This window comes from Colossoma macropomum, unplaced genomic scaffold, assembly GCF_904425465.1.
Source record: "Colossoma macropomum unplaced genomic scaffold, Colossoma_macropomum, whole genome shotgun sequence".
Taxonomy (NCBI): Eukaryota; Metazoa; Chordata; class Actinopteri; order Characiformes; family Serrasalmidae; genus Colossoma; species Colossoma macropomum.
In genome coordinates, this window is record NW_023494801.1 from 26,914,383 (window position 1) to 26,940,872 (window position 26,490).

At 37.0% G+C, this 26,490-nt stretch overlaps 1 protein-coding gene across 1 annotated transcript in view; it reads left to right on the forward strand.

Moving 5' to 3' along the window:
* The first annotated feature begins 7,034 nt into the window (after positions 1–7,034).
* cpxm1b (carboxypeptidase X (M14 family), member 1b) overlaps positions 7,035–26,490 on the forward strand; it is a 40,029-nt gene continuing 20,573 nt past the window's right edge. Inside the window, exons 1-6 of the mRNA XM_036589949.1 lie at positions 7,035–7,440; positions 20,708–20,817; positions 21,924–22,063; positions 22,261–22,345; positions 23,055–23,205; positions 25,065–25,156. Coding sequence (XP_036445842.1) covers positions 7,107–7,440; positions 20,708–20,817; positions 21,924–22,063; positions 22,261–22,345; positions 23,055–23,205; positions 25,065–25,156 — 912 coding nt within the window. The 5' untranslated portion in view covers positions 7,035–7,106. The remainder of the gene's footprint in view (positions 7,441–20,707; positions 20,818–21,923; positions 22,064–22,260; positions 22,346–23,054; positions 23,206–25,064; positions 25,157–26,490) is intronic.

Consider the following 26,490-nt stretch of genomic DNA (forward strand, 5'->3'; position numbering starts at 1 on the left):
TAAACACATTCAGTGATGTTTAGGTCTGGACTCTGGGTTGGTCAGTCCCTTGTTCTGAGAACACCAGCAGCTTCTTTGTTTGATGTATCTGTTTCCTTTCCTCAGAAATGGTGTCTTGACAGCTACACATCCTTTCAGACTCATAGTGTTGAGTTGGATGGACAGAAATTGTTTTCAGATCTGAAGCAGTTTGAGTGCAGCTTGTTTTTCTGATGGAGGCAGCTTTGGTGGTCTACCAGGTCTTGCAGGTGGTGGTTAGGAGCATCCTTACAATCTTTAATCATTTTTTGGAAACTCCTGCTTTTTTCCTTTTTTTCCATTTGACTTTGTTTCTCTTTACGAAAGTTGGTTATGATTTATCTAATCTCCTCAAAAATATCTTCTGAAAAATGAATAACTTGTATGTAATGGCTGTATTTACTGGAAATGAAACCAAGGAAGGGTGATCTCTGACTGTTGCGCAATACTGTATGTACACATGAGCACACAGCTGTTTGGATCCAGATGAGAAGACAAGCCATTAGAACAGAAAGAAGAGCTCACGCATTTTATTACCAAAAAATATATTTTTGCTCATAAAATTAATTATGATTATGAAATAATTCATAGTTCTGATTTATTGTACTCTTCAGAATATAATATAATTAGAGAGAAAATAAACATGTAAATAGGCTGCTGGCACGCAGTGCAATAATGTGACTCCTCATGTTAAAACTTTTTTATTTTCCTTTACAGTGTGACAATTAAAGCAGAAGGCTGTGCTTTATTTATCCATAAGAGCAGATTATAATTAGCTACTGAATTTATGAAGCTGTGTAGAAGAGGACCTGCAGCCCCTGTCAGGCCAGAGGGAGCAATAACGCCGGCCGTTTTTCTCCCCGCTACACTGTGGTCGAACAAAACCTGCAGATTTCATCTCGCCGCCACCATCGGCCACTCAGCTAATTTATTATGAGGGGAAAAAAAATGACCTGGCACGCTGTTGCATTCTAGCTATTTAACAAAAAGCCTCATACAAGAACACATGAGAGAGTGAAGATAATGAAGTCATTTCTGTACTTACAGCAGCAGGAGAACAGGGTCCGTATCTATTGCATGCATTATGTGAGTGTATATGAAGGATTTCATTCTAAAACACGTTAATAAACGTCATGATCATGAATTTTCTTCTTATTTTTTTTCATGATATACAATGTTGTACAATGCTTTACACATAGAAACATATCAGTGTTATATTATGATTAATACCACTTTTATTAGAAAAATGCCTTAACTTTCTTATATATATATATATATATATATATATATATATATATATATATATATATATATATATATATATCACATTGGAAAGATATATTTTTATAATATTATTTATTATTATTTATTATCCCTTGCACAGTTGTCAGACTGTAAAATGTACATTGTTCTGTATAGAGGTTGTTCACATGTTTACATATAGACAAAACATATAATTCGACCAGTGTGCCCAAACTTTTGAACTTATATTATATTATATATTGGTTTTATGCATGTTGATGTGTTTGTTTAACCATTTCCAAACCCCTCTTCCTAGCAGTACAGTGTTATTTATAGCATTCATCCAATGATGTCTCCAGGAAACATCTGGAAACAAACTTTGTCCTTCAAACCAGCAGCTCAGAACTACACTTTGAAAATAAGGATTTTTATTATATTTTACTGCATTTACATGTATCATTTATCATGCATTTGTTTTAATGGCATGTGGTGTTACAAGCAAAAAACAATGTGCTTAGGTGCCTAAGACTTTTGCTGTATGTATATCTATATATAACAGGCGTAAAAATGACATATCTATGAAATATATAACTATATGAACAATATATACGCTATTACAAATGAACGATATATACATGTATATATACACATAATACTATAAATACAATATATAGAGTATATTATGTACTGTTAGAGTAAGCAGTTGTGTGTTGTATTGTATATACAGTGAACAGTCTGTTGTATGGAAATGCAAGGGACAATAAATAATAAATAAATAAATAAAAATTGTGTACAACATACAATAATACAAGATTAGTGAAGTGGTGTGGAGTTCAGAAGGGTGATAGTGGAGGGAAAGAAGCTGGAAATTTGCAGAATGTCACACATGCATATAGCTAAATAATCAATAGTCAGTACTATACAATATAATCTACTGCATTAACAGTTAATCCTTTTTACATTTACAGTCATTCAGATTGGGTAAATCTCAGCATGACTGCACTCATACTGCGGTGTAAAAAACAAATCCACGGCTAGCGGAGAGCATTCTCTACCTGCAGGCCAGTGCGTGTGTTTGAGCTTCCTCTGCGGACAGTAAGTGGATAGTAATTCAAATGAGGACGGAGCAGATAACCTCCCTCAGTGACTCATTTGAAAACTGTGCATAAATCAAACTATATATAAGCTTCATTATCAGGAGTTTGCTCCAATGAAGCTCTCTCTTATCTAAACTCCGATGCATAAAACATCAGCATCAATTCATAATGGCAGACGGACCACGTCTGAAAAATGCAGGCCTACGAGAAGGAAAAAAGGGAAGAAAACAAAGCTGGACCACATTCTGCATTGCAGAAAAAGACAGAAAACAACCGTTAAAATCAATAATTGACAGTACAGAAATGGCTGAAGGACCTTAAACATGTTTTAATTTGTTTTCCTTTCAAAAATAAGGCGGTCCTAAAGCCAAAGTGGTTCTGTGAAGCGTGTCGGAGATCCATAATTGATGGATGGCTGGTTTCTTACCTTGTTACTATAGAATAGAGCTCAGTAGGGGAGCAGATCCCCCAGCTCACTGCGAGAAGAACATTCAAACCACTCCACAACTTTTAAAAATGCAAAAATGTACAAAGAGTTCTTGGCTAGATGTGAGGACTTTTTTCCAATGTTATTTATTTATTATTTTTTTTTGTATTCGCTTTTGTCGTTGTAGCACAAGTTCTGCAATTTCCACACATTTTCATATAATAGACAGCTTTGGGGGTCTGATGTGTCTCTGGCACATGAGCTTTAAGACCCATTTTAAACACAATTACAGTGCTTTGGTGCCACCTAGTGCATTCATGAGAAAACAAGACATCAAAATCCTCAGTTTTTGTTCTGTGACAGGAAACTGAATATAGTATTTGTAGTAGTGCAGACATTTATCAAATATATTATATAATGGCTAAAGGCATTGATTCATCTGTACACTTATTATAATTATGCAGTTATTTAGCATTATTAACTGCAGAAGCCCTGTAGGCCCAGACACAGGCCCAGTTCAGTGTCTCACTCTCTTAACTGTATAACTAACATGTTATTACATTACTATTAAATAGGTTCATTATTATGATTACTATTTTATTGTGTAGTTTATAATTATTTTTTGTTTTATTTATTTTTTTTCTGATTTTTCTAAACTGCTTCATCATCATCAGTTGCAGCATTATTTCTTCCTATTATTATTATTATTATTAGTAGTAGTAGTAGTAGTAGTAGTAGTAGTAATAGTAGTCATAGTAGTAGTATTGTTATACTATATATGCTACATTCCCAAATTTCCAGAATTATTTTTTATATTTATTTTTGTTCTATTCATTTTTCTTATTTTATTCAATTGCTTTTCTTCTTCTTCTTCTTCTTCTTCTTCTTCTTCTTCTTCTTCTTCTTCTTCTTCTTCTTCTTCTTCTTTTTCTTCATCTTTTTCTTTTTTCTTCTGCTTCTTGTTCTTCTTCTTATTCTTCTTCTTATTATTATTATTGTTATTATTATTATCATTATCATTAAAACAACACATTACATTCTAAAATGCCCATGATTATGATTTACAATTATATTTGTTGTATTCATTTTCTCATTTTATTTTATTGCTTTATTATCTTTACTATCATTAGTAGTAGTAGTCATATTATTACTATTATTATTATTATTATTATTATTATTATTATACAGTACATTGTCAAAAGCCTATAATAATGATTTACAATTATTTTATTCCTTTTTTTCCATTCAGTCTATTCATTATTATTGCTATTATTATTGTTGTTGTTGTTTATTATCACCAATCTTATCTCTGTCTACAGCTTCGACTGCATTCAATCACAGACAATTATTTTTAAGGATTTTTTTTTTCTTAAAATAGAAGCTGGAAAACCTTTTATTTAACCCACTCATCGTAGAAGCCGTCAGGCAGCTGCTGAATTCTGCAATTCCAGTTAATTGCAAATTAAATTTGAAATCAGCAATAAATTCAAAGCTACCAATATTAGACTCCCACAGTGCAGCTCTTAGGCTGAGACAGACATTACACAATAGCTTCCCAAAGCTGTTCTGTAACAGTTTCATCCAACTTCCAACACAGAAAAAAGAGCAGTTCTGGTTACTTTCACTCTCCCTCAGGTGTAAAAAACACACTACTCTGTTGATGAAGAAATACTTCCCTCTGAAAAACTAGTCTCACCTCTGTAAAATCATCAAAACAGCTCAGTTTACCTCAGAAAAAAAGGTACGAGACTGTCACTGGGGCAGTACCCCTCTTTTTACTGGGGTGCAACCCTCAAGGGTTCATCTCAGTACCTTTAGTCAGGGAACATAACTGTACCATAATCCACTGAAATGATATTCTCTAAGTTGTATTGGCTCCACACTCCCCGTCTCGTCTCCAGGCTTTTTATTTTATTGTTCTGTTTTAAAGCATTCGGTTATGAAAAGGTACAAATACGTACTTTTCACCTGGAAAAACCTATTTAAGGAACACAGTTGGACCTTAAAACCACTGTTGTACCTTTGAGGGAACATTTACATTGTTTGTACCTTGATGAACAAAAAATGTACCTGCACTGTATCTTTATTTCTAACAGTGTACAGCTGCCTTTAACTAAAGAAATTATGAAAGCATACAAAGCCAAGTTTTGGCTCCTGACAGATTTCAGCAACTGTCCACTGGATTCTACCATAAGTGTGCTTTGAATCATACAGAAAAACACATCAAAATGACTGTCAGTGCTGACTGACTGGACTCTACAGACACAGCAGATTGAGATTAGGTTGAAAAATGTCAGAATTTTCCTTTAACACACTTCCAGCTGACATTTCCATGCTCCTCACTTTGATTAGGTGGGTCAGATAAGTGATCAAAGCAAAGAGGAAGAAATTCTGCTGATTTTTTTTTTTAATTCAACAAAAGTGTAAACAGTCATTCAGAGTGGTTTGGTATAAAATGCTCTTTTGTGTTAAATGGCTATGTTTGTGTTGAAGACATTGTGACCCCTGGTTTCTATCACCACTGTAAAGTAAGTACATGTCTGAGATGGTAACTTTCTCTACAGTGAGCCATTTCGCTACAAAACGCTATGACTGTCTATCATCTCAATGATAGAATGATGTGGGAATTTTGAAAAATTGGTGGAATTCCCCTTTAAGACAGTAACTGACCTGCAGGGTTTCCTCAGAGGTTTGGTGTTCCCTTCACTCCAGGGTGGTAACCATACTCTAAAAGAGTCAGAATGAAGTCAGTTAAAGCTGAAATACTGGGTTTGTGTGTGCAGTGCACCTTCACTGCCACTAGAAGGCGATCTACACTAACTGATCAGAGAAATGAGCTTGACTTCAGCAGAGCTGACACTGAGATCCTCCTCTAATCCCAGTCAAATACTGAGAGATCTTGTATTTTATTGTTATTTTAACATTTATACATGAAAACATTCTTCTGTCTGAGAAGGTTTGACATAAAACACTGTTAAAAATAAAACAATAACAACAATAATAATAAGAAGAAGAAGAAAAAGAAAAAGAAGAAATAATTATATAATAATTCTATAGATAAATAGTAATATATGAATAATAATATATAAATAAATAAATTATGTAAATATTTATATAATAAATATATAAATAAATATAAATATATTCATAAATGCTCATTTATTTATTCTGATCAATAAAAATGTTAAATACTAAATACTATATTATTATTATTATTATTATTATTATTATTAATGATGAACATTTTTTTGTTTTATAATTTGTATCTTTTTATAATCATTTATATCAATATTACTTGTACTACTACTAAGAAGAAGAAGAAGAAGAAGAAGAAGAAAATGAAGGAAGAATATTTAATCATTTTTAATTTTTTAAATCTTTTTATATTTTAAATAATTTTATACTATTTTATATTAATTACATAGTATTGTTCATTTATTTATTATGGTGAAATATTATTATTACTGTTATTGTTGTTACTGCTACTACTGCAACTGCTATCATTATATTAAATAATAACATTGAATAATAAAATAATACTAATACTATACATATATACTATAATACTAATAATTTTAATACTACTTTTGAGACTTTCTTTTAATGTTTTATTTATAATCATTTATATCACTTAATATCACTGCTACTACTGCTACTACTACTACTACTAATAATAATAATAATAATAATAATAATAATAAAAATAATAATTAAATTTTACACAATAATCAGGGAGAATCTTTCATTTACCTTTTTTCCAGCCAAAATGGCATTAAAAAGAAGTTATTCATTCTTCAAGAGATATTTCTGATAAAATTAAGTATAAAATGATCTAAAAATAAAGGAAATTAAGTGAAAAACAGTCTCCTTTAGCCAAAAATGCAACCAACTTCTAAGACTGAACTTTGGAGGTGTGGAAACACATCCCTGCCGATTTCCTTAAAAAACTGAAAGGAGGCTGTAATGAAGGTGGACACACCAAATTCATAAACATTTGATCTGATATGTAGTTATTAAAACTAATGACTGATTCTTTTTTGACACTGAAAATAACTTGTACTTAATGGTTGTTTTAACTGGTCTCTCACTTTTGCACAGTACTGTAATCATATTAATTGTAATTTGTTCACACTTCATTAATAGTACTAACTATATTAATACTGATTATTGTTTATGTGCAGTCCTTCTAATTTCTGCAGTCCTTCTACTCCATGTAATGTGGCTCTGCTGCCTCCGCAACATCACAGGGTTAAATACAGGCGATCTGAGGTCCGAGGGCAGTTTTGAAGCTGATTTCTGCTGCGGTGTGGACGAGGCTGACCATGGCATCATATGGAACACTTCTATTTCTTGTAACTTTCCTGATTGGAATGAAAACTGCATTTACTGCAGTTAACAATTCAGCTACGACCGCGTCGTACGATTTCACCTCTAATCAGACTTTCGCAACTACAAGGTTCAACACAAGACAGACTCCAACTGATAGAAAAGTTGTTCTGGGAAAGAGCACCGTTTTCCCCACGACTGCAGGACCGGCGGTCAGAACTACTACAAAAGCTTCACGGCTGACCACTGCGGTCAGCTACAACACTGAAGAACTGAGTGAGAAAAATGAGCGGAAGCCGATTAAAGAAGATGATGAGCCACCAAAATTAGGTAAAACCTGAAGAAGTCACTACTGTTTTATTAGTACAAGTTATTAATATAGTCATAGGCAATGTTTTTGTTGATTTACTGAGGGATGATAAGTTAAAACGCCCTCCACAAACTTGAATATGACATTTTTGTACAGATGGTAGTGCACAATTTCTATGTATCTGCAGGTTTTCCATATTGGAAAAGCCAAAAATAATACAAAAGGTGCCATAACTTCTGCACTGGATGTCTGGAATATGTTTTTAAAAACGCCTTTTGTCCATTCATTTTATTCCATTTTGTGAATATGTGTATGCAGGTCACCAGTGAATGTGAGGGCTTTCTTTGTGAAGACTGCTTACATAATTTGGTCTTATTCAAACGTCATAACGTCGCCTCTTCCTGCGTTCAGGGCCAGCTGGGTCAGAACGAGGTTTATACTCAGCACATTGGGCTGACTGATGGCTATAATCACTCTAATGCACAGGATTTTCCACAGAAATCTGCAGGACTGAGTCATGTGTTTAAAGTGGAAGTCCACCCATCTTTTAAAATTTCCTTATAACTCAGTCTTTGATATGCGAACAAACTGATGGACTTGAGGTTATTCATTATAGAGAAACTCATTAGCGACTAAGATTTATTTACAGTGGTGGTGATGGGAACCAGAGGTCGCGTTGCCTGCGAGACAAATATAGCCATTTAATTTGGGATCTAAAACCACCAGTGGACCGAAATGTGTCTTCTGAGTTCTTATATGCTATGTTGATAATGGGAAAATAAAATGCCTTTCAATAAAAAAATAATAAAATAAGTTAACTCTTCTTCTATTGAGATTACACTCAAATGTAGCATTTATCTACAAATTCTAGTGCAAAATTGGAAAAAATAAAGCATAAAAAACATTTCAGTTCAGCAAATATTATATGTGGGTTCTCTGTAGAGGAGTGTTAACGTTTTTTCACTTCAACAACGTGTGACCGGGGGTGCTCTAACTTTTGCATACTACCATATATCACCAGTACACTCACATTATCTAAGCTGCCTATCTTCCTGGGTCACGGGGGTGGGCAGTGCTGGAGCCTATCCCAGTGGTCATTGGATGGAAGGCATGAAACTGGAAAGAACCGATCCATCACAGAGCAGACACACCAACATACACATTTACACATTTACACTAAGAGGCAATTTAGCATCTCCTATTCACCTGACTGCATGTCTTTGGACAGTGGGAGGAAGCCCACACAGACACAAGGAGAACTCCACAGAGAGAGGACCCTGGTTACCCGGCCGGGGAATCGAACCCAGGCCCTTTTTGTGTTGAGGCAACTGAGCTACCCTAAAATACACTACAGGCCAAAAACTTGTTGCAAAACTTCGTATAAAACATACAGGTATTTTTCAGAAGCGTTAAAAGTTTCAGGCCTCTGGTTCCTATCGCCACCACTGTGAACAATTCTTACTTGGTTTCTCTAGAGTGGAGCGATCCTTTCACGTCAAACCACTCTGAATGACTTTGTTAACATCTTACCCATTTAATTATGCATTATAAGAATCATCTGGCATATACAGATGTAGAAGCTTTGATTATTAGCATTGAGACAGTGTGTTCATAGACCTCTAAAGCTGTGCATAATTCTGTAGTCTGTATCATGCCCATATAAGGAACTCAACATAATTAGAATGCAATATTGGAATCAACCAATCAGGAAAGGGACATTGGAAAACTGATACATACAAGATGAAATATCTGTTACAGGCCTCCAATAAAACGTACAGAACATCTACAAGCTTCAAATGGCTGTGTTTAATCTAGAACAGCCAATATTAGCTTAATGTTGAAAAGCAATCAGAAATCCCAAAGGAATGCTTGCAGAAATTAGCGTTATCATAGTGCAGGACGGTAGCTCTCCAGGACCAGGCTTGGAGACCACTGTAGTAAGCAGTATTCCTGACTGTCTAAAAGCATTGAAGCAAAAAAGACCACCCCAAGATGTCTAGTTATCATCTCCAAGACTCTTTGCACTTAAGGTGGGGTAAACATTACAGTGCTTTAGGGAAAACAGAGCTCCAGATTGTATCCAGCCCTCACTAATTACTTCCAAAGAACCCAAAAGCATCATAAAACCACAGACACTTCTGGCTGACTAATGTTAAGGGTATTGTGGAGGAGAAGAGACTGTCCAGACGTGTCCACTAAAACAACCCAACCCATTAGTACGAAGAGAAGATACTACAGCACCTGAAAACGTTTAGTTTTGAAGAGCTGAATCACTCTATTTGGACCAATAGTCCAATACATCTCTGAATTAAAAATTCCAGTCAAAATGGCCATTAAGTACAAGTTATTCATTTTTAGGTAACATTTCTGAGGAGATTAGATAATCAGCTAACATAAAAAGGGGGACATCGCAGGAAAATAAGTGAAGTTTCCAAAACTGGAGTTGAAAAAATGATTAGGAGATCTCACAAAAATGGGACTCCTAACAGCCATGCAAGACCTGGTAGACCACCAAAACTGCCCCCATCAAATAAACAGCACTTAAAGCTTTCATCTTTGAAAGAAATAGTTCCACTCTTACTTTTCAAAAAAAAACACCATTATCTGTGAACACAGTTCATTGCTGTATCCACAAATGCAAGTTAAAACTCTACCATGCAAAGAGGAAACCATATACAAACAGGATCCAGAAATGCTGCCGCCTTCTCTGGGCCTGAGCTTAAGATGGACTGAGGCAAAGTGTAAAAGTGTCCTGTGATCCAGCAAATCAAAATTTTAAATTCTTTTCGGAAATCATGGACACTGCATCCTCCTGGCTTGTTATCAGCACACAGTTCAAAAGCCAGCATCCATCATGGTATTGGTGTGCGTTAATGCACATGGCATGGAGGACTTACACATCTGTGAAGGCACCATTAATGCTGAACAACTTATACAGGTTTTGGAGTAACATATGCTGCCATCCAGATGACATCTTTTTCAAGGAATGCCTTTCTTCTTTTAGCAAGATAATGCCAAACCACATTCTGCATGTATTATAACAGCATGGCTCCATATTAAAAGAGTGCAGGTGCTAAACTGGCCTGCCTGCAGTCCAGACCTGTCACCACCGAAAATATTGGATGTATTATGAAGGGTAAATTTTATGAACGAAATCCCGAACTGTTGAGCAGGAGCTGGAAAACAATTCGCTTTCAAAACTATAGCAATTGGTCTCCTCAGTTCCCAAACAGTTACAGTGTTGAAAAAGAAAAGGAGATGCAACACAGTGATAAACATGCCCCTGTCCTAACTTTTTTGGAACATGCTGCTGGCATCAAAATGGAAAAATATTCATGTAGATTTCTTAAAAAAAATGAAAGCAAGTCTCCTAGAAGGAATGGAAGCTGTAATGAAGGTGAAGCGTGGAAACACTAAAATACTGAAAAATGTTATTATATTTAGTTGTTGAATTTGTACATAATAGCTGTTTTGACTGGAAATGAAGCAAATTAAGGCAATCTATGACTTTTGCTTACTGTACATATACGCATATGTACATAAAGGTGATGTACATGTGATTAAGAACTTTTTTCCTTCTTCCATAAAGTTTCAGAGACATAAAGCCTTGTTATGACAGTGATGACATATAAGTAAAGGCAACATAATGCAACAAGACATTTGAGTGAATTCAGCCTTGTCTGTACAGCTTGTAAATTGATCCCCTGGGATGTTAGTGGACTGTATGTGCTGTATACCAGGTCACAGTAATTGGGTCATCGTAAGATCAGCTCCAGATGTGCGAGTGGATTTGTGTTGACTCAGCAAATTATCCGTAAACTCTTGCTAACTCACCCTCAGATATTTTTCCCTAACTTAATCATTGGTTGCCACGCTGTGCACTTACATAACCGAGAAGACAGCTAAAGCACACAATACAGATACAAAGCAGGAGTAACAATGGCTGCATTAAAAGCCTTGCAAAGCATCTCTTAGGGCCATGGGTTCATATCACTGTGGGTAAAGAATATGCAAGCAGTAGTAACTGTTATACTTTAGTTTCCTTTGAAGGGTCCATATCATGGAATTTCCTTGATTTTTTGAAACAAAAGACTGTAATGTAGCATGTAAACACTGTTCAAGTTTCAAAACATACTGTTCACTCCTCAGTCCATGCATAACATAAGACTAGCAATGAGGGGTGCACTGGTAGCTTTCCTGATATCCAAAAATCGAGTACTGCCACAAATAAAAAATGGAATTTAAACACAATAAAAGCACTTGCATGTGGGTCATTCTACAGAAACATCCATTTTTGTGTCCCTAGCGTTCACAGATATATTACACTTAAAAAACATGTTAGGGTTGCAATTTATTTCTATTTTAAAATAAAACTTAAAATTTAAAATATAAGTTATTTTAACAATTACACCTTTTTGAACCATCAATGTAGCAATATTGGTTTTTAAATCAATTATCTAGAATTACAAGCACCACAGAAGTGCTCATCCTCACAGTCATGTGTAAAGGGTGAGACCATATTTTCAGGTAAAAAACATGTTTTTCTGCTATGGAATATATAAACTAAATGACATAAAGAAAACAAATGCCAAATAAATAATATAAAATATATAATGAAAGTTGTTGTCCCCAGGAGTCGTGTCACTGGTGTTACTGCGTAACAAAAAATCTCTTATTTTGAAATAAAAATCACACTGATGACATCACTTGACTTCTTTTTACCTATTTTCTGAGGAATTATGAAAAAAGCACACGGTGAGTCCACTGTGTCTTTTCAGTTATCAGAAATGATCTCATTCAGCTCATGATTTCATATGAAGCTTTTAGTTGAAGTCACTGGTGTGACCAACTTTATTCTTAGATAAATGTGAAAAAATAGAATACAAATGGATTAAATTACATATTTTAGTGGAAATTCCATGACTGACATGTGGATTGATGCTCTGTAGCAGCCATTTTGTAAAATGCATTTTTCATTAAAAATGTCAGTGATGTTACCTTTCTTATGTGTAACACCAATGAGGATTGGTAACACCAGTGACACCTATGGATAAATAGAAAAGAGGATGTTTCTGTAGAACAACCCATATATTTTGACTTGCTTGCTCATCCATTCAGACATAAATCCAGTTTTCTGCTGCAAATCATATAAATTTCTATCAAAATATATTTCTTCAATTTTATAGAACAAATAAAAATGCATAGTGAAACTGATGCAGAGACTTCCAAAACAGGCAGAAATTGCATTTTTATCACCTATTGAAGGTTCAATATGGAAACAAAGGCAGTTCTTCTATGGCTCTGCTTCAAAGAACATTGGCACCTTCACAGAATAGATACAGCAAAAATACCAATTCTGATTTGACTGCTGCCTTAATTTTGAAGGCCAGTGCAGATGTAGAGGTCACTGGCTTCTTCTTCTTTCTGTCTACTCATCAGCTGGTTTGCCTTTCATAGCTAAGCTAGCGAGAAGTTCCTCCAAGAAGGTAGGGAAGAAGCCTAAAAAGGTGCTGAAGAAAATCCCAGCGAAAGCCAAAGGGCAAACCACACAGCCTGAAAGGCCCAAGAGCAACCCAGAAAAATCCAAACCCAGAAAGACTGGGACGGCCTCAGCTCCAGGGAGAGCCACAAATCCAGTAGAACGTATGTATGAAGAGTGTTTGTATACAGTATGGGATTGTTACCAGCAGCCATACTGTATACAGTGCGCTAGCACAGCGGTCATAGCCAGTGTTTGCCATTCACTCTTCTAATGGCCACACTAACTTACTCTCCGTTCAGTCTGAGACATCTCCAGCCAAGCTTTTTTTTTATAAGCCGTTTTACAGAAGAGCTTTCTGTCTACATTGCTTTTAAGAAAAATATCAAATTTTACAATTTCTTCAATTGTAGTCAATTAGTCTGCACATGAACGGTTTGCTTCTTTCATTTTATGCTAGAGCTACAATGATAATATTGTTAACAAGTATATCGTAGCTGTCCAAAGAAAAACAAGTATCGCCAAAATGACAGCTTTACAGGAGAAGGCCAAAACATTCCTTACTTTCAATGTAAATTAATGTAAAGAGATTTTATTCCAAGTAATTTGGATGCATTTCTATTGTACTATCATGAAATTTGCACAATGCAAAGGACATCTGCTGTGCTCAAATTAGAAAAAGAAAAATGGAGATACTTGTGTTTTTCTGGACAACAACAATGGAAGGCTTATATCTCACTATTTTGCATTGTGCAAACATTGTAAACATTCCTACTCACCTCTTATAGCAGTCCCTGAAGTGGGGTTTCTGGTTAAAAGACTAGAAACCCCCCTTGCTGGTTGCAAATATGCATGTCATTTGTCTGTGGATTCCTTCTCTTATCAAATAGTATCATATCCTTTCATTTTAGAGTATATTATAATGCTGTCATCACTTTTTGTAACATCAAAGAGGCTTGAGACTTTGCGTTCACTTGCTTTTTTTACATGGAGCATCATTATCCCCCATTTAAAATAAACTAAAGGCTGAAATAGTGGGTAGAAAAGTCCTCAAAGAGACATACCCACATATGCTGACTGGTTTAGCCATCTATCTACAGTATTTCCTGCCCATTGCACTGTGGTTTGTCTGCTGACCCCCCTTTCTGTAAAATGCAAAAGCTGCTTGCAAAATCTCCCTCCTTCTCCCTTCTCTCTCAGCCTCTCTGTATCCCCCCTAATAATCTAATTATCTGTCCTTTCTTTGGCTACATCAGTTGCATTAGAGCATGAAAGATTTGCCATGAAGAGGGGGCTCCAGACTATAGATAGAAAATACTGTTTACACTTTCTTTCTTTCTGTTTCTCTCTTCTCTCTCTCTACTCCTTCTTTGTTGCAACACTGCCCCTTTAACTCCCTTTCACAGCCCCCATCTCACTTTTTCTCTCTCCCTCTGTCCCAAACACTTCCTCAGAAGGGGCCTTGGGGTGCATGGTCTGGGCTGGAAAGGAAGAGGAGTGTTGTGGTTTTTCAGCTGAAAGACGAAGACATGTGTGTGTATAAACAGGAGATAAAGGGAAATATTTTAGTGGGGGGGGGGAGGTTTGGGGGTTCACACAGTCCTACTTTGAACATGTAACTGTGTAAATGTCCCAGCACTTTCTCCCAGGCATTCTGCTCCAAATGGCACTTAGTATAAGTTTAAAGTTAATCCATAAGGTTCAAGGTAATACATTACAGTAGTGTTCAGAAGGATACTAAATGCCAGCGTCACAGTTAGTATAACTTTAAAGTTAATCCTTAAGATTCAGGGTAAAACATTCCCAGTCCCATAGTTAATATAAGTTTGAAGTTAATGCTTAAGGTTCAAGGTAATACATTACAGTAGTGTTCATAAGGATACATGACGAGTGGATCCGACACAGCAGTGCTGCTGGAGTTTTTAAACACTGTGTCCACTCACTGTCCACTCTATTAGACATTCTTACCTTGTCAGTCCACCTTGTAGATGTAAAGTCAGAGACGACAGCTCATCTGCTGCTGCACAGTGTGTGTTGGTCATCCTCTAGTCCTTCATCACTGGTCACAGGATGCTGCCCACAGGACGCTGTTGGCTGGATATTTTTGGTTGGTGGACTATTCTCAGTCCAGCAGTGACACTGAGGTGTTTAAAAACTCCAGCAGCACTGCTGTGTCTGATCCACTCAGGCCAGCGCAACACACACTAACACACTACCACCACATCAGTGTTACTGCAGTGCTGAGAATGATCCACCACCCAAATAGTACCTGTTCTGTGAGGGTCCATGGGGGTCCTGACCACCGAAGAACAGGGTAAAAGGTGGCTAACAAAGTATGCAGAGAAACAAATGGACTGCAGTCTGTAATTGTAGAACTACAAAGTGCACCTATATAGTAAGTGGAGTTGATAAAATGGACAATGAGCGTAGAAACAAGGAGGTGGTCATAATGTTATGCCTGACTGGTGTAAATTCAAAGTTAATCCTGAAGGTTCAGTGTAATGCATTACAGTAGTGTTCATAAGGATACACAACACCAGTGCCATTGTTAATATAAGTTTACAGTTAATGCTTAAGGTTCAGGGTAACACATTACCGTAGTGTTAATAAGGATACAAGACGCCAGTGGCAAAGTTAGTATAAGTTTAAAGTTAATCTTTATGGTACAGGATAAAACATTACAGTAGTGTTCCTAAGGATGCGCAACACCAGTGCCATACCTATAATGCTGTAAAAGTTAGAATGAGTCTTAATGAAAGTTTGAGTAGGTCAATTTTAGTTGTCTTAACAAATGTAGGTAGCCTTATAAACACTGCCCTACAATAAAGTGTTACTAGATTTAGATTACAGCCTGCAGGACTGATTGCATTTAGCCACAAGAGCATAAGTGAGATCAGGTACTGATGATGGATCATTAGTTCTGAATTACAGAACCCAGAGGTATTGGATGGAGCTCCTTCCCTCCAAAGAATGCAATTCCACTGCTCCACAGCCCAATGCTGGGGAGCTTTATCCATCTAGCATGCTTGGAATTGGTGGCTATACGTGGCTGATTCAGAATTTCTTGCTGTTACTGGATATTGTATCAATAAGAAAAATTCTAAGTGCAAATATCTCTACTTTGATAGAGTAAAAAAGAGTCAAAATAAAAAAGAATACTTTTAAAAAGTATCAATAAAAAAATCTTAATTTAAAAATCAGACAAAAAAACTAAAATTGGCCAAAACAAAATTAAATCTGGAGGAAACAACAGATTTCATTGGACCCTAGATGGCTATTTCTAGACATTTACTTATTTGAAGTAACTATGTTGTAAAATTCTCTTCTCTTTTTGCTCACTTCAAGAAAAAAAGCTTAAGAGGAGTAAAATGTGCCAGTGCAATAACAATTTTACATAATAAAATTACTTCCAATAAATAAAAAATGTCCATCAATAACTATAAGTAGATTTGGGTAATCTCAAAATCTCAAACAAAAATCTCATAATGAGAAATATTTGACATATTGCTTATATTTAACATGCTTTCACCTGCCAAGATGTCACTTTAGCACTTTTATTTTTTCTTCGTACAACTACAACACTAAATTTGCCACAAAGTACTGTTTATTTTTATTAGGCCAAATGCCTTGGCAGACTGTGAGAGCTCTAAACAGCTTGTTTAATTGGAAGGAAATGACTAGGATAGCAAGAGCAGTTCACCGAGGACAGATGATACTGAACTACAGGTCCAGTGGGCTTCACAAGCGAGAGGGTGTTACGCTTTTATAGCCTGGAGAATGCAGAGAGGGAGAGAACGTGTTTGCATAGGAGATGGACCGAGCTGAACTCAAACAATAGCCGCCTGTCTGTCCTGCAGATGCGCAGACAGTATAAACCTGCAGACTGGGTTTGGTTTGTTTGAATTCTTTCTAAAAACCACGTTCACGTTTATGATATTCAGTTCTTCTGAGGTTTGCAAACAGGTTGGAACAAAGAAAATGCACCAGAAAGACTTTGTGCTATGAGATGTTTTTGATTAAAGTTTGCATGAACACAAATCAAACAATAAAGAAAGTAAATGAAAGTAAATTATGTCATAATGGGCTGACAGGCACTCAGCTGTTCAGGGGGCAATGTTGGTCCTGGAGATCTACCACCCTGCAGAGTTTATCCATGTAATGGAGGCACCACCTGGAGGCCTCCAGGATCATCTGAATATTACAGCCAGTTGTGTTGGATCTGAATTTCCCAGGATAGTAGATCTCCAGGACCAGGACTGCATATTTTAATATGCATATATATGTGTGTATGTTTCTGTGCAGCTTATGTAGTTGTCATATAACAGGACATGTCAGCATTACGTCACAACAGTGGCATCCTGAGTGGATAATGCAGGTAGCGTTGTACTGATTTGGATTTTATAGCAATGCTGAGACCTATTTAATTAAGATACTGGAAAAAAGAATTTTAAACATACACCAGCCACACATTTCATTGCAGTGTTTAATGAAGAAGCATTCATTTTATAAAGGTGTTTTTTCTGATGCACATTCAAAAACAAGAATTGACCCAAAGATAAACCAATGGAATTTACGGTTCTAGTTCTAGTTCATTTTCCACCTAATCAAGAGACAGCTAGAACTGTTAAAACAACCACATTTAATGTGTTACATTCAAGGCCCGCGGGCCAAGTCAGGCCTGTGACACAGTGCTATTCAGCAAAATAATATTATTAGCCTGTTTTACCCCAAGATACACTACAGTCCCCAGGATGCACTGCAATATACAGTGCTTTCTGACCCAGTTCCCCCAACAACAAAACAATTTTATTTAGAATTATTTTTGAATAAGTATCCTATTTTGCTGTTGCTATAAACACAGCAATAAAAACACAGTTGGCTGATGGATTTGCTGAGATTGTTTCAATATGGCCCTTTAAGTGGTTGAGTTTGACACCTCTGGTCTAAACCATCTAATTTGGCTAATTAGATACTATGTTTGCTAGTAAGTGTATATAAAACAATATACTTACAAAAATGTCTACATTTGCCTAGAATCATGTGTAAAATTTTTCTTCTGGTGTCAAAAGATGAGCAAAAACATTTGCTTTGTCTCTGCTAGCATAAATGCTAATAGTGTTAGCTTCTTTGCCAGCTTTTTGTTACCCTATGTTTAACTCTCTACAAAGTAATCAATCCAAAAATAGCAATCATCATCATACATCAATATACCATCATGGTTTACATTCTCGTGCTCTTATTGGTCGTGTAACAGTTCTTGGTGGGAAGCTGCAAGTGGGCCAACAACAGAGGATCCCTATCTAGGATCAATACTACTCACAGCAGCTCTACCTACTTTTGAAAGCTTGAAAAATGTTTTATCAGTATTGTCTGTTGATTGTATTTATTGTAAATTGAGTCATAATTGAGCTGTTTCCATGCTAACTGGACGCAAGTTATCCACCCAGAAGTATAGTCAATGAATATATTGAGAAACATTCTGATTTTGTATATTGTTGTTGCTGTTTACAGGCTCTTCATGATTGGTCTAAATCTTTGTTTTTAATGACCCATGCAGTTGGCCAGCATTCTAGAAGTGCTGATGATATCCATGATTTATCCAGAAAATTGTGTAGTGACATAATTTATCACGATAACGAGAAAACAATAACATATCATATTGTAATAGAGGCACTTCTGTCTATCATTCTGCTAGGCTGAGGAAAGATTCTGCTGCTTTTGGTATAGAGGCATTAGCATCTTTGTTGCCTGCAACACACTTGCCTCAGATTTTGGGCTGGAATTTCTTTTGCACTGCTTTTGGAGGGGTTACCTTTTATCTTTCACCTCCTCCATCTTTTTACAGTCTCCTACACAGCATCCATCTTTTTTGTTGGTGGTTCAGATGATTGACTTTTATTCCTGGTGGAAACTTCCCTAATACACCAAGCCAAAGCACTGTGCCTGGAAATATGTGGTTAGGTATCTAAAAGGGTGTCGGTCAGTTTGCTGCATTCCCACTCCACTAACGCTGGCTTGGACTGACCACAGCAGAGTCCACACTTTCATTACAGAGCCTGGAGCAGCTCTTCTCTGGTTCTGGATAGTTCATCAAAAAATCAAATTAATACAATTTTTCTCAAAGCCCTAATGTAGCCAAGACATGTTGGGTTGTGCACTGTCAGCAACCATAGAAACTCACCTCATGCAAGATATTTTTACCACCTTGTACAGTTAGCGTCTTTTTTTAAAGAGCAAACTACCTTTCTAACTGACCTCTAACTGTCTTAGATTACTTAAAAACTTGGAGTGTGATGATTAAGATGTTTCAGGTCTTTTGTTTTATACATTCCCAAAATGAAACTGAAAACATGTGCATTTGTGAGGTTCTGCTGTTGTGAGTCGATGCCAGTTTCCTCTCTTTCAATGTGGCAAACTATCTTTCAAAGATGCAGATTTGAATGTAAGCTTTGTATTTTTAGTTAGCACCATTAGCATCATGTCTCCAGCACAAAACTAAAGAAGCAAACTTTAGACACCAAATATGTCTTGGCTGATCTACAACATTTGGGGTGGGAGGAAAATTGTGTGCATTTGATGTTTTGCCGAACGACATCTTTAATACCCTGCAAGGCTTATAGAGCATAGCACTAGTTCAGGCAGGCCACGAAGTCAAGCTCAGGCCTCAGTCTCACATCACCAGGTGTTATCAGCTGATCTTAATCAGCTGATGGCTCAGCTGATTATTTGCTATGCTTTGGCTAAATTCATCAGGGTGTTTATTTAAGCTGCTTTAACCTGCCCAATCTCGCCGTTCCTCTGCAAGCCACTTTGCAACCTGCCTCCACCCCAACCCCTCCTTCATCTTGTGTCTGGGGTCTGGGGGGCTGTCTTCTGCTGCTCTACCTGCCTTAGGTGTTCCATGTATGCACATGGAAGTGCAAGGAGGAAGAGCAGTACCACCAAATACAACTCACTGCTAATGAAACAAAATATTTTCGGTAACACTTTCTATGAATGTCACCTTTGTAAGCATCTATAAACACATGTCATAATGCATTCATAAGACATTATACGTTATAGCCATGTTTATTATACATTATGAATTGTTAACATTATACATTATAAGTACTGATCATAATAAATTATAAGAGCTCATAAGTTGTATTTGTCCGCTCTAAGTAAAGTGAAGCGTACTGTACTAAAGCCTCCTCCAGTGTTCAGAGTGAGGCTTCAAGTTGAAGTATTTACTGAAGGATTTACTGAAACACTAAAACATTCACAATAAAGCACATTACAGGCTTCAAATGTCAGAGTTTAAACTAGTGCTGCCATCAGTGTTTTACCCAATGTGGGAAGGTCAATGTACACCACCGTTAGCTTGGTATTTGTCTTTACTTTACAGTCTCCAAGCTGGGACTGACTTCTTTGACACTGACATTATAACGTTATTAACACAATTTATAATGCATTATATTAACAATTCATAATGTATAATAAACATGGCTATAAAGTGTAATTCAGTGTAATTCTTTTTTATAAATATTTATTACCATGTTTATAATGCCTTATGAATACATTATAACATGTTATAAATGTGTTTATAGATGCTTACAAATGTGACATTCATAGAAAGTGTTCTTTGACAAAATGGTCCTGACTGAACTATATTTCTCTCTCTCTCTCTCTCTCTCTCTCTCTCTCTCTTTCTCTCTCTCTCTCTCTGTCTCTCTCTCTCTCACTCTCCCTCCCCATCAAATCTCTCATTCACTTTGTGCTGGTGTGTACATTAAAGACTGTATCATGTCCTGTGTGTAACCCTGCTTCAGAGTGTCCCCCGATGGGTCTAGAGTCTTTGCGGGTGAAAGACACCCAGCTGCAGGCTTCGTCCCACAAGCGCCGTGGCCTGGGACCCCATCGTGGCCGGCTCAACATACAGGCAAGACTTGTTGCTTACATCCCACTCAAACAACATAGAGGCAAGGCTTGCACCACTAATATCCTATTCAGGCAACATACAGGCTAGGTTTACATTGCTACTTTTCTATTCAGCAACATACAGGCAAGGCTGAGACTGCAACTGTTCCAGTCAGGTGACATACAGGCAAGGCTTACACTGTCAAGATAATTACACACAGTATACATGCAAGGGTTACACTGCTAATGTCATTTTCAGGCAACATACAGTTAAGGCTTACACTGCTACCAATTCAGGCAGTACATAGGCAAGGCTTATGGGTAACGTTCAATTCAGGCAAGGCTTACGCTGTCCAGCCCATTGCATGTAACATTCAGGCAAGACTTACACTGTTTCTGTTCCATTCAGGCAACATACAGGCAAGGCTTACATTGCTACTGTAATATTCTGGCAACACACAGGCAAGGCTTACACTGTCAATGTCCTCTTTCGCAACATACAGGCAAGGCTTACACCGCAAGCACCCCATTCAGGCAACATACAGGCAATGCTTACACTGTTAAAGTCCAATTCAGGCAACATACAGGCAAGGCTTCCATTGCTACTATTATATTCTGGCAACAAACAGGCAAGGCTTACACTGCAAGCACCCCATTCAGGCAACATACAGGCAATGCTTACACTGTTAAAGTCCTGTTCAGGCAACACACAATCAAGGTTTACATTGCCACTGTTCTATTCAGGCACCATAGAAGCAAGACTTATATTGCTGTCATCCTTTTCAACTTAAAAGTGCTTATCAAGAAAAGAGCTTTAATAAGGCATGAAATGTTGATTCCATATATAGCTTGCGAACATGCTGTGCAGTCCAGTGTGACCCACAATATAAAAACTTGCTTTCAAACCTGACTGCAGCCAGAGAAAGTATAAATCATACAAGCAAAAAAAAAATTCCTAATGATAGCACCTGTTCACTTACCTTGTAGTGACACTGACAGCCATCATCAGATTCATATTTTTGCAAGAATGTTTGAATCTATGAGAACATTTTCTTTAAGCTATCTGATTGCTGTCGGTGTGTGTGTGTATGTGTGTGTGTGTGTGTGTGTGTGTGTGTGTGTGTGTAGTCTGGTATTGCGGATGGGGACATCTATGATGGAGGCTGGTGTGCACGGCATGAGGATAAAGACCAGTGGCTGCAGGTAGACGCCTTGATGCCCACTCGCTTTACAGGGGTCATCACACAGGGCCGTAATTCCATTTGGAGGTAAAGTACAATAAAAATGTGTTTATTAATAAATGTGTTTATTTGCCATAGCAGCAAACACTTTTTTTTAAAACCTTTACCTTTTGTAAATACAGTAAATAGATTATTAGACATCCTTATTGCAAAATCTTGTTCGTCAAATTCAGCCAAATGAAGAAATCCACAGACAAACTCCTAATCTTATGTTTCCACTGTAGCTGGAACTGGGTAGAAACCTTCAAAGTGCAGTTCAGCAATGACTCCATTAGCTGGAAGCCCTGCATGAACGGAACTCAGGAGGCGGTAAGATTCAGTTACTACTTATAAATGACAAACACTGCTTTATTTGTATACTATTCAGATATTGATTATAATATAAGTTAATGCAACTAGTAACTAACCCAGTCAGCGCATATTCGGAGAAGAACAGCAATAAAGAGTGTTTACAGATTTTTGAAAACTTCTGCATTAACCAATAAATGTTCTACACATCCCTTCTAAAGTTCTCTCCAGTGTCACGTAATTATCTTCATCACTAGAGTTTATCAACATTATTTCTATCTGCTGTGTCTATCATTTTTCCTTTAATTTTAGAAAGTATATCACAATATTCCATTTAGAACAGCCAAATTAGTTTCCCCAGCATGAGGCTAAAGTCAGGGCCCTGGCCGGCACAGTGGGTTTGACTGGACGCTGCTGATGTTGGACATCAGCTCTGGCATCCCCATGGCGCTGTATCATCCCCATCATTTGGCGGGCCCGGGACCCCCTGGCAGCACACTCGCAGCTCTATTAGAAGCTGGAGGCAGCTGTTGGCAGCAGTTGGCAGGGTTAAGTGGCTCTTTTGGAAAGAATAGCCTGCCCGCTGCTGCATACTCAATGCCAGCTTTCATCGTGCCTGCCCGGCATACGCTGGCACACGCAAAACCCATGCCAACTGCCCTTGAGCCAAAAGCCATTTGGGCTAGTTGAGCTGGAGGGGTCCGCTGAACGTGATCTTTGGTGCTAACAGGTGTTTGAGGGGAACCAGGACACTGACACCCCGGTGCTGGCGGTCTTCCCTGAGTCCACAGTGGCGCGCTACATTCGGATCAACCCTCAGACCTGGTTCAAGAATGGAACCATCTGCCTCCGAGCAGAGGTGCTGGGCTGTGCAATACCAGGTACTGTATGGCATCTAACAAGCCAAAGTTCTACTGCATTAATATCTCCACCATGAATAAGACAGTTGTAGTAAATATGGCTTAATGGAATATTTTAGCAAAAAAATCAAATAATTTTTGCCCTAGTTTTGCACTTCAATGGCTTTGCACCAAAGCAAATAGTTAAAAAAAATAAATAAATAAAATATATATATATATATATGTCATTGCAATCAAAATACAATACAACAAAAAATTCCTCTTCAATGCCCTAATTTTATAAATGGTTACACGAAAAGTTTTTGTGCTAAAATTAACCTTATTTTATTCTTAAAACTAAAATAAAAGATAGTTTGGGTTTGTTTAACACTTTTGTTGTGTTAGGTTGTCTAAAAATTTAAGTGTATATTTCAGTGCTGCCCTTATTACCCTCTGTATTTTTACAGAATTGAATCTAAATCTAGAGTAATACTAAAAAGTACATTTTTAAAAACTCAATTTGAAACATACTTTCTTTATTTGTACATTGTTTTGTCTTTTTGGCCTTTCGCAAACATTTGTACTTTGGGCTTCCCTGGTGTATACAGTCAGGTGCAAAGGTGAGACAAAGATCACCTTGTACCAGAATGAAGGGAAGAGAAGGGTATGGAGAAGAGAAGGAACTATTCATGATCTAAATCACATCATCTCATCCGTCAAGCATGGTGGAGGTAGTTCTATGGTGTGGACATGCCAATAGTTCTGGTTGCCTTGTATTTATTATTGATACATCTAGTGACAAAAACAACATGATGAATTCTAAGGTTTGTAGGGCTATATTTTTATGCCCAGATTCAGCCAAATGCTTCAAAATCTTTTGGATGGTGCTCCTTAATATTAAAAAGTACATTTTTAAACATACTTTGTTTATTTGTACATCATTTTGTCTTTTTGGCCCTTTCCCCACCACAAACATTTGTACTTTGGTCATCCCTGGTGTATATAGTCAGCTCCATAAATGTTTGGATGTCTACATAATTGTTATTTTAGCTGTCTACCATAGCATATTGGAGATGAAATTAAATAAGGACAGTATTTCTATTTTAGGGTATTTACATCCAAATCATGGGAACGGTGAAGAAATGACAACCGTTTTCACACACAGGCCCCCTATTTTTAGGGGTTCAAAAGTAACTGTATGAACTAACATGACAATAATTAAAATAGTCATTTTTAATACTCAGTTGTGAATCAATAATAACGATTGCCTGAAGTCTGAAACCCACAGACATCACCAGATGCTGGTTTTCTTCCCAAGTGATTGACTTGGCTATTGCAGAGAATTCCACTCCTTTACCTTAAAAAGCCTTGGGTTGCTTTCACAGCATGCTTTGGGTCATTGTCAGTCTGCACTGTGAAGTGCCATCCAATGAGTTTTGAAGCATTTGGCTGAACCTGAGCAGAAAATATAGCCCTACAAACTTTAGAATTCATCCTACTGCTTTTGTCAGTAGTTGAGAAGAGAACCAGATCTATTGGCAGCCATACATGTCCACACCATAGCACTACCTCCACCATGCTTGACAGATGATATGATTTGGAACATGAGTGGTTCCATCCCTTTGAACCCTTAAAAATAAAGGGGGCCTGTGTTTGAACGGTTGTTATTCCAACATGACTGATTTGGATGTAAATTAAAGCTAAAAGTCTGCAATCAGAGCTCATAGTCATTATTTAATTTCAACGTCAGCATGCTGTGGCAGACTAAAATAACAATCACTTTGTTGAAATCCAAATATTTATGAACTTGACTGTTTATTTACAACTTTTTGCATGGATAAAGCATTTTGCATTATCCATGCGGTCTAAATGGCATTTCTAACCTTTGCAACTCTCTTTAGACCCGAACAATATCTACCCCTGGCAGGCACAGCAGGAAGGCTCTCAGGATAAACTAGACTTCAGACATCACAACTACAAGGAAATGAGGAAGGTATGTTATTTGTTATTTCCAAACAGTCAGCATATCATCATGTGTTTGTTGAATTAAGTTGCATTAATGCAAGCTGTTATGTAGGCTGACACACTCTTAATTCAGGAGTCTTGTTGCTGGTTCTAAATGTTTGCTTCAATCAATACTTTTGTGTAAATTTAAGACTTTTAAAAAGGGTTCTATGGAGTGATTCCAAAGAACAATCACTTTGTGTCCAAATCTAATATTTGGCAAATAGTGAAAATGAGAAATAGTGATGAAAAATGCTGTTTGTTCCTTTCAGTCTACTGCACTAGTCAACAGAGATGCATGCAAACACTTTAAACAGCAGTGGATCAACAGTGAAACACTCAGACATACAGAGAAATTGTATTCTATGTGGTCTTTAGATTACATGCTTTCTAGCTTTAACTAAATTAATGAAATTTTTGGAATGGAGATCATATAAATAATGCTGAGTAAGTCAATAGCTTTCGGTAATAAACTGTTTTACCTCTTGTTTCAAAAGTTGTTACTTCAAACCTGTGCATTTAACAGATCATTATAAGGTTTATGGTAGGGTTTCTTGTTTTAATCACGAACTCTAAAGCAACTTGCTGGAGAAATTTAGCCAAATCAATGTGCATTGTGTTTGTTTTAAATACGTTTTTTCCATCGTTATAGTATAATAACAGGCTCTTGCATTCAGATTTAGATGGCCATAGAGTATTTTATTTTTGTAATTTCACCTTTAATAGATAATATTATTGAACCAAAAATTTACTTTAACTTTTTCCCAACTTGCTGTTTATAAGGCTAGAATGACCTTCCTACAAGATACATTATGAGCATCTTTTCCAAACTGCTGCTAACACAACAACATTGGACAACTCAACACGCTTGCAGGAGAACACTAACTACCAGTTCTGTTACATTAGCTAACAGAAACCTGTGTTGGCTGACATCGTGTTGTGAAATGGGGAGGGCCTCTACCCAGAGAGAGCACGGCTAATTATGCTGTCTTGAACTCCAAGACCTAAGTTTTGACAAATCTGTATGTCCTTCCATAACATAATTTTCTGTAAGGTACACATGGAAGGAATTTGGAGCATATACACGTGTGTGAGGTGCTCTGTTTATCCATGAACGTGTGTTAATATAACTGCGGTAGGGTCAGTCCCTGTGGCCCGCTGGCTTGTGGTTGTTTACAGAGGAGCCCAGAGTAATATTTGTTTTCTGGTGAGTGTGGCAAACCTCACCCCACACAGGCCAACTTGAAAAAGGCTTATAGACACACTGCAAAATCCAGCTCTGTCTCACTTTGATACATAGGGCCTTCATTCTGACCAATTTAA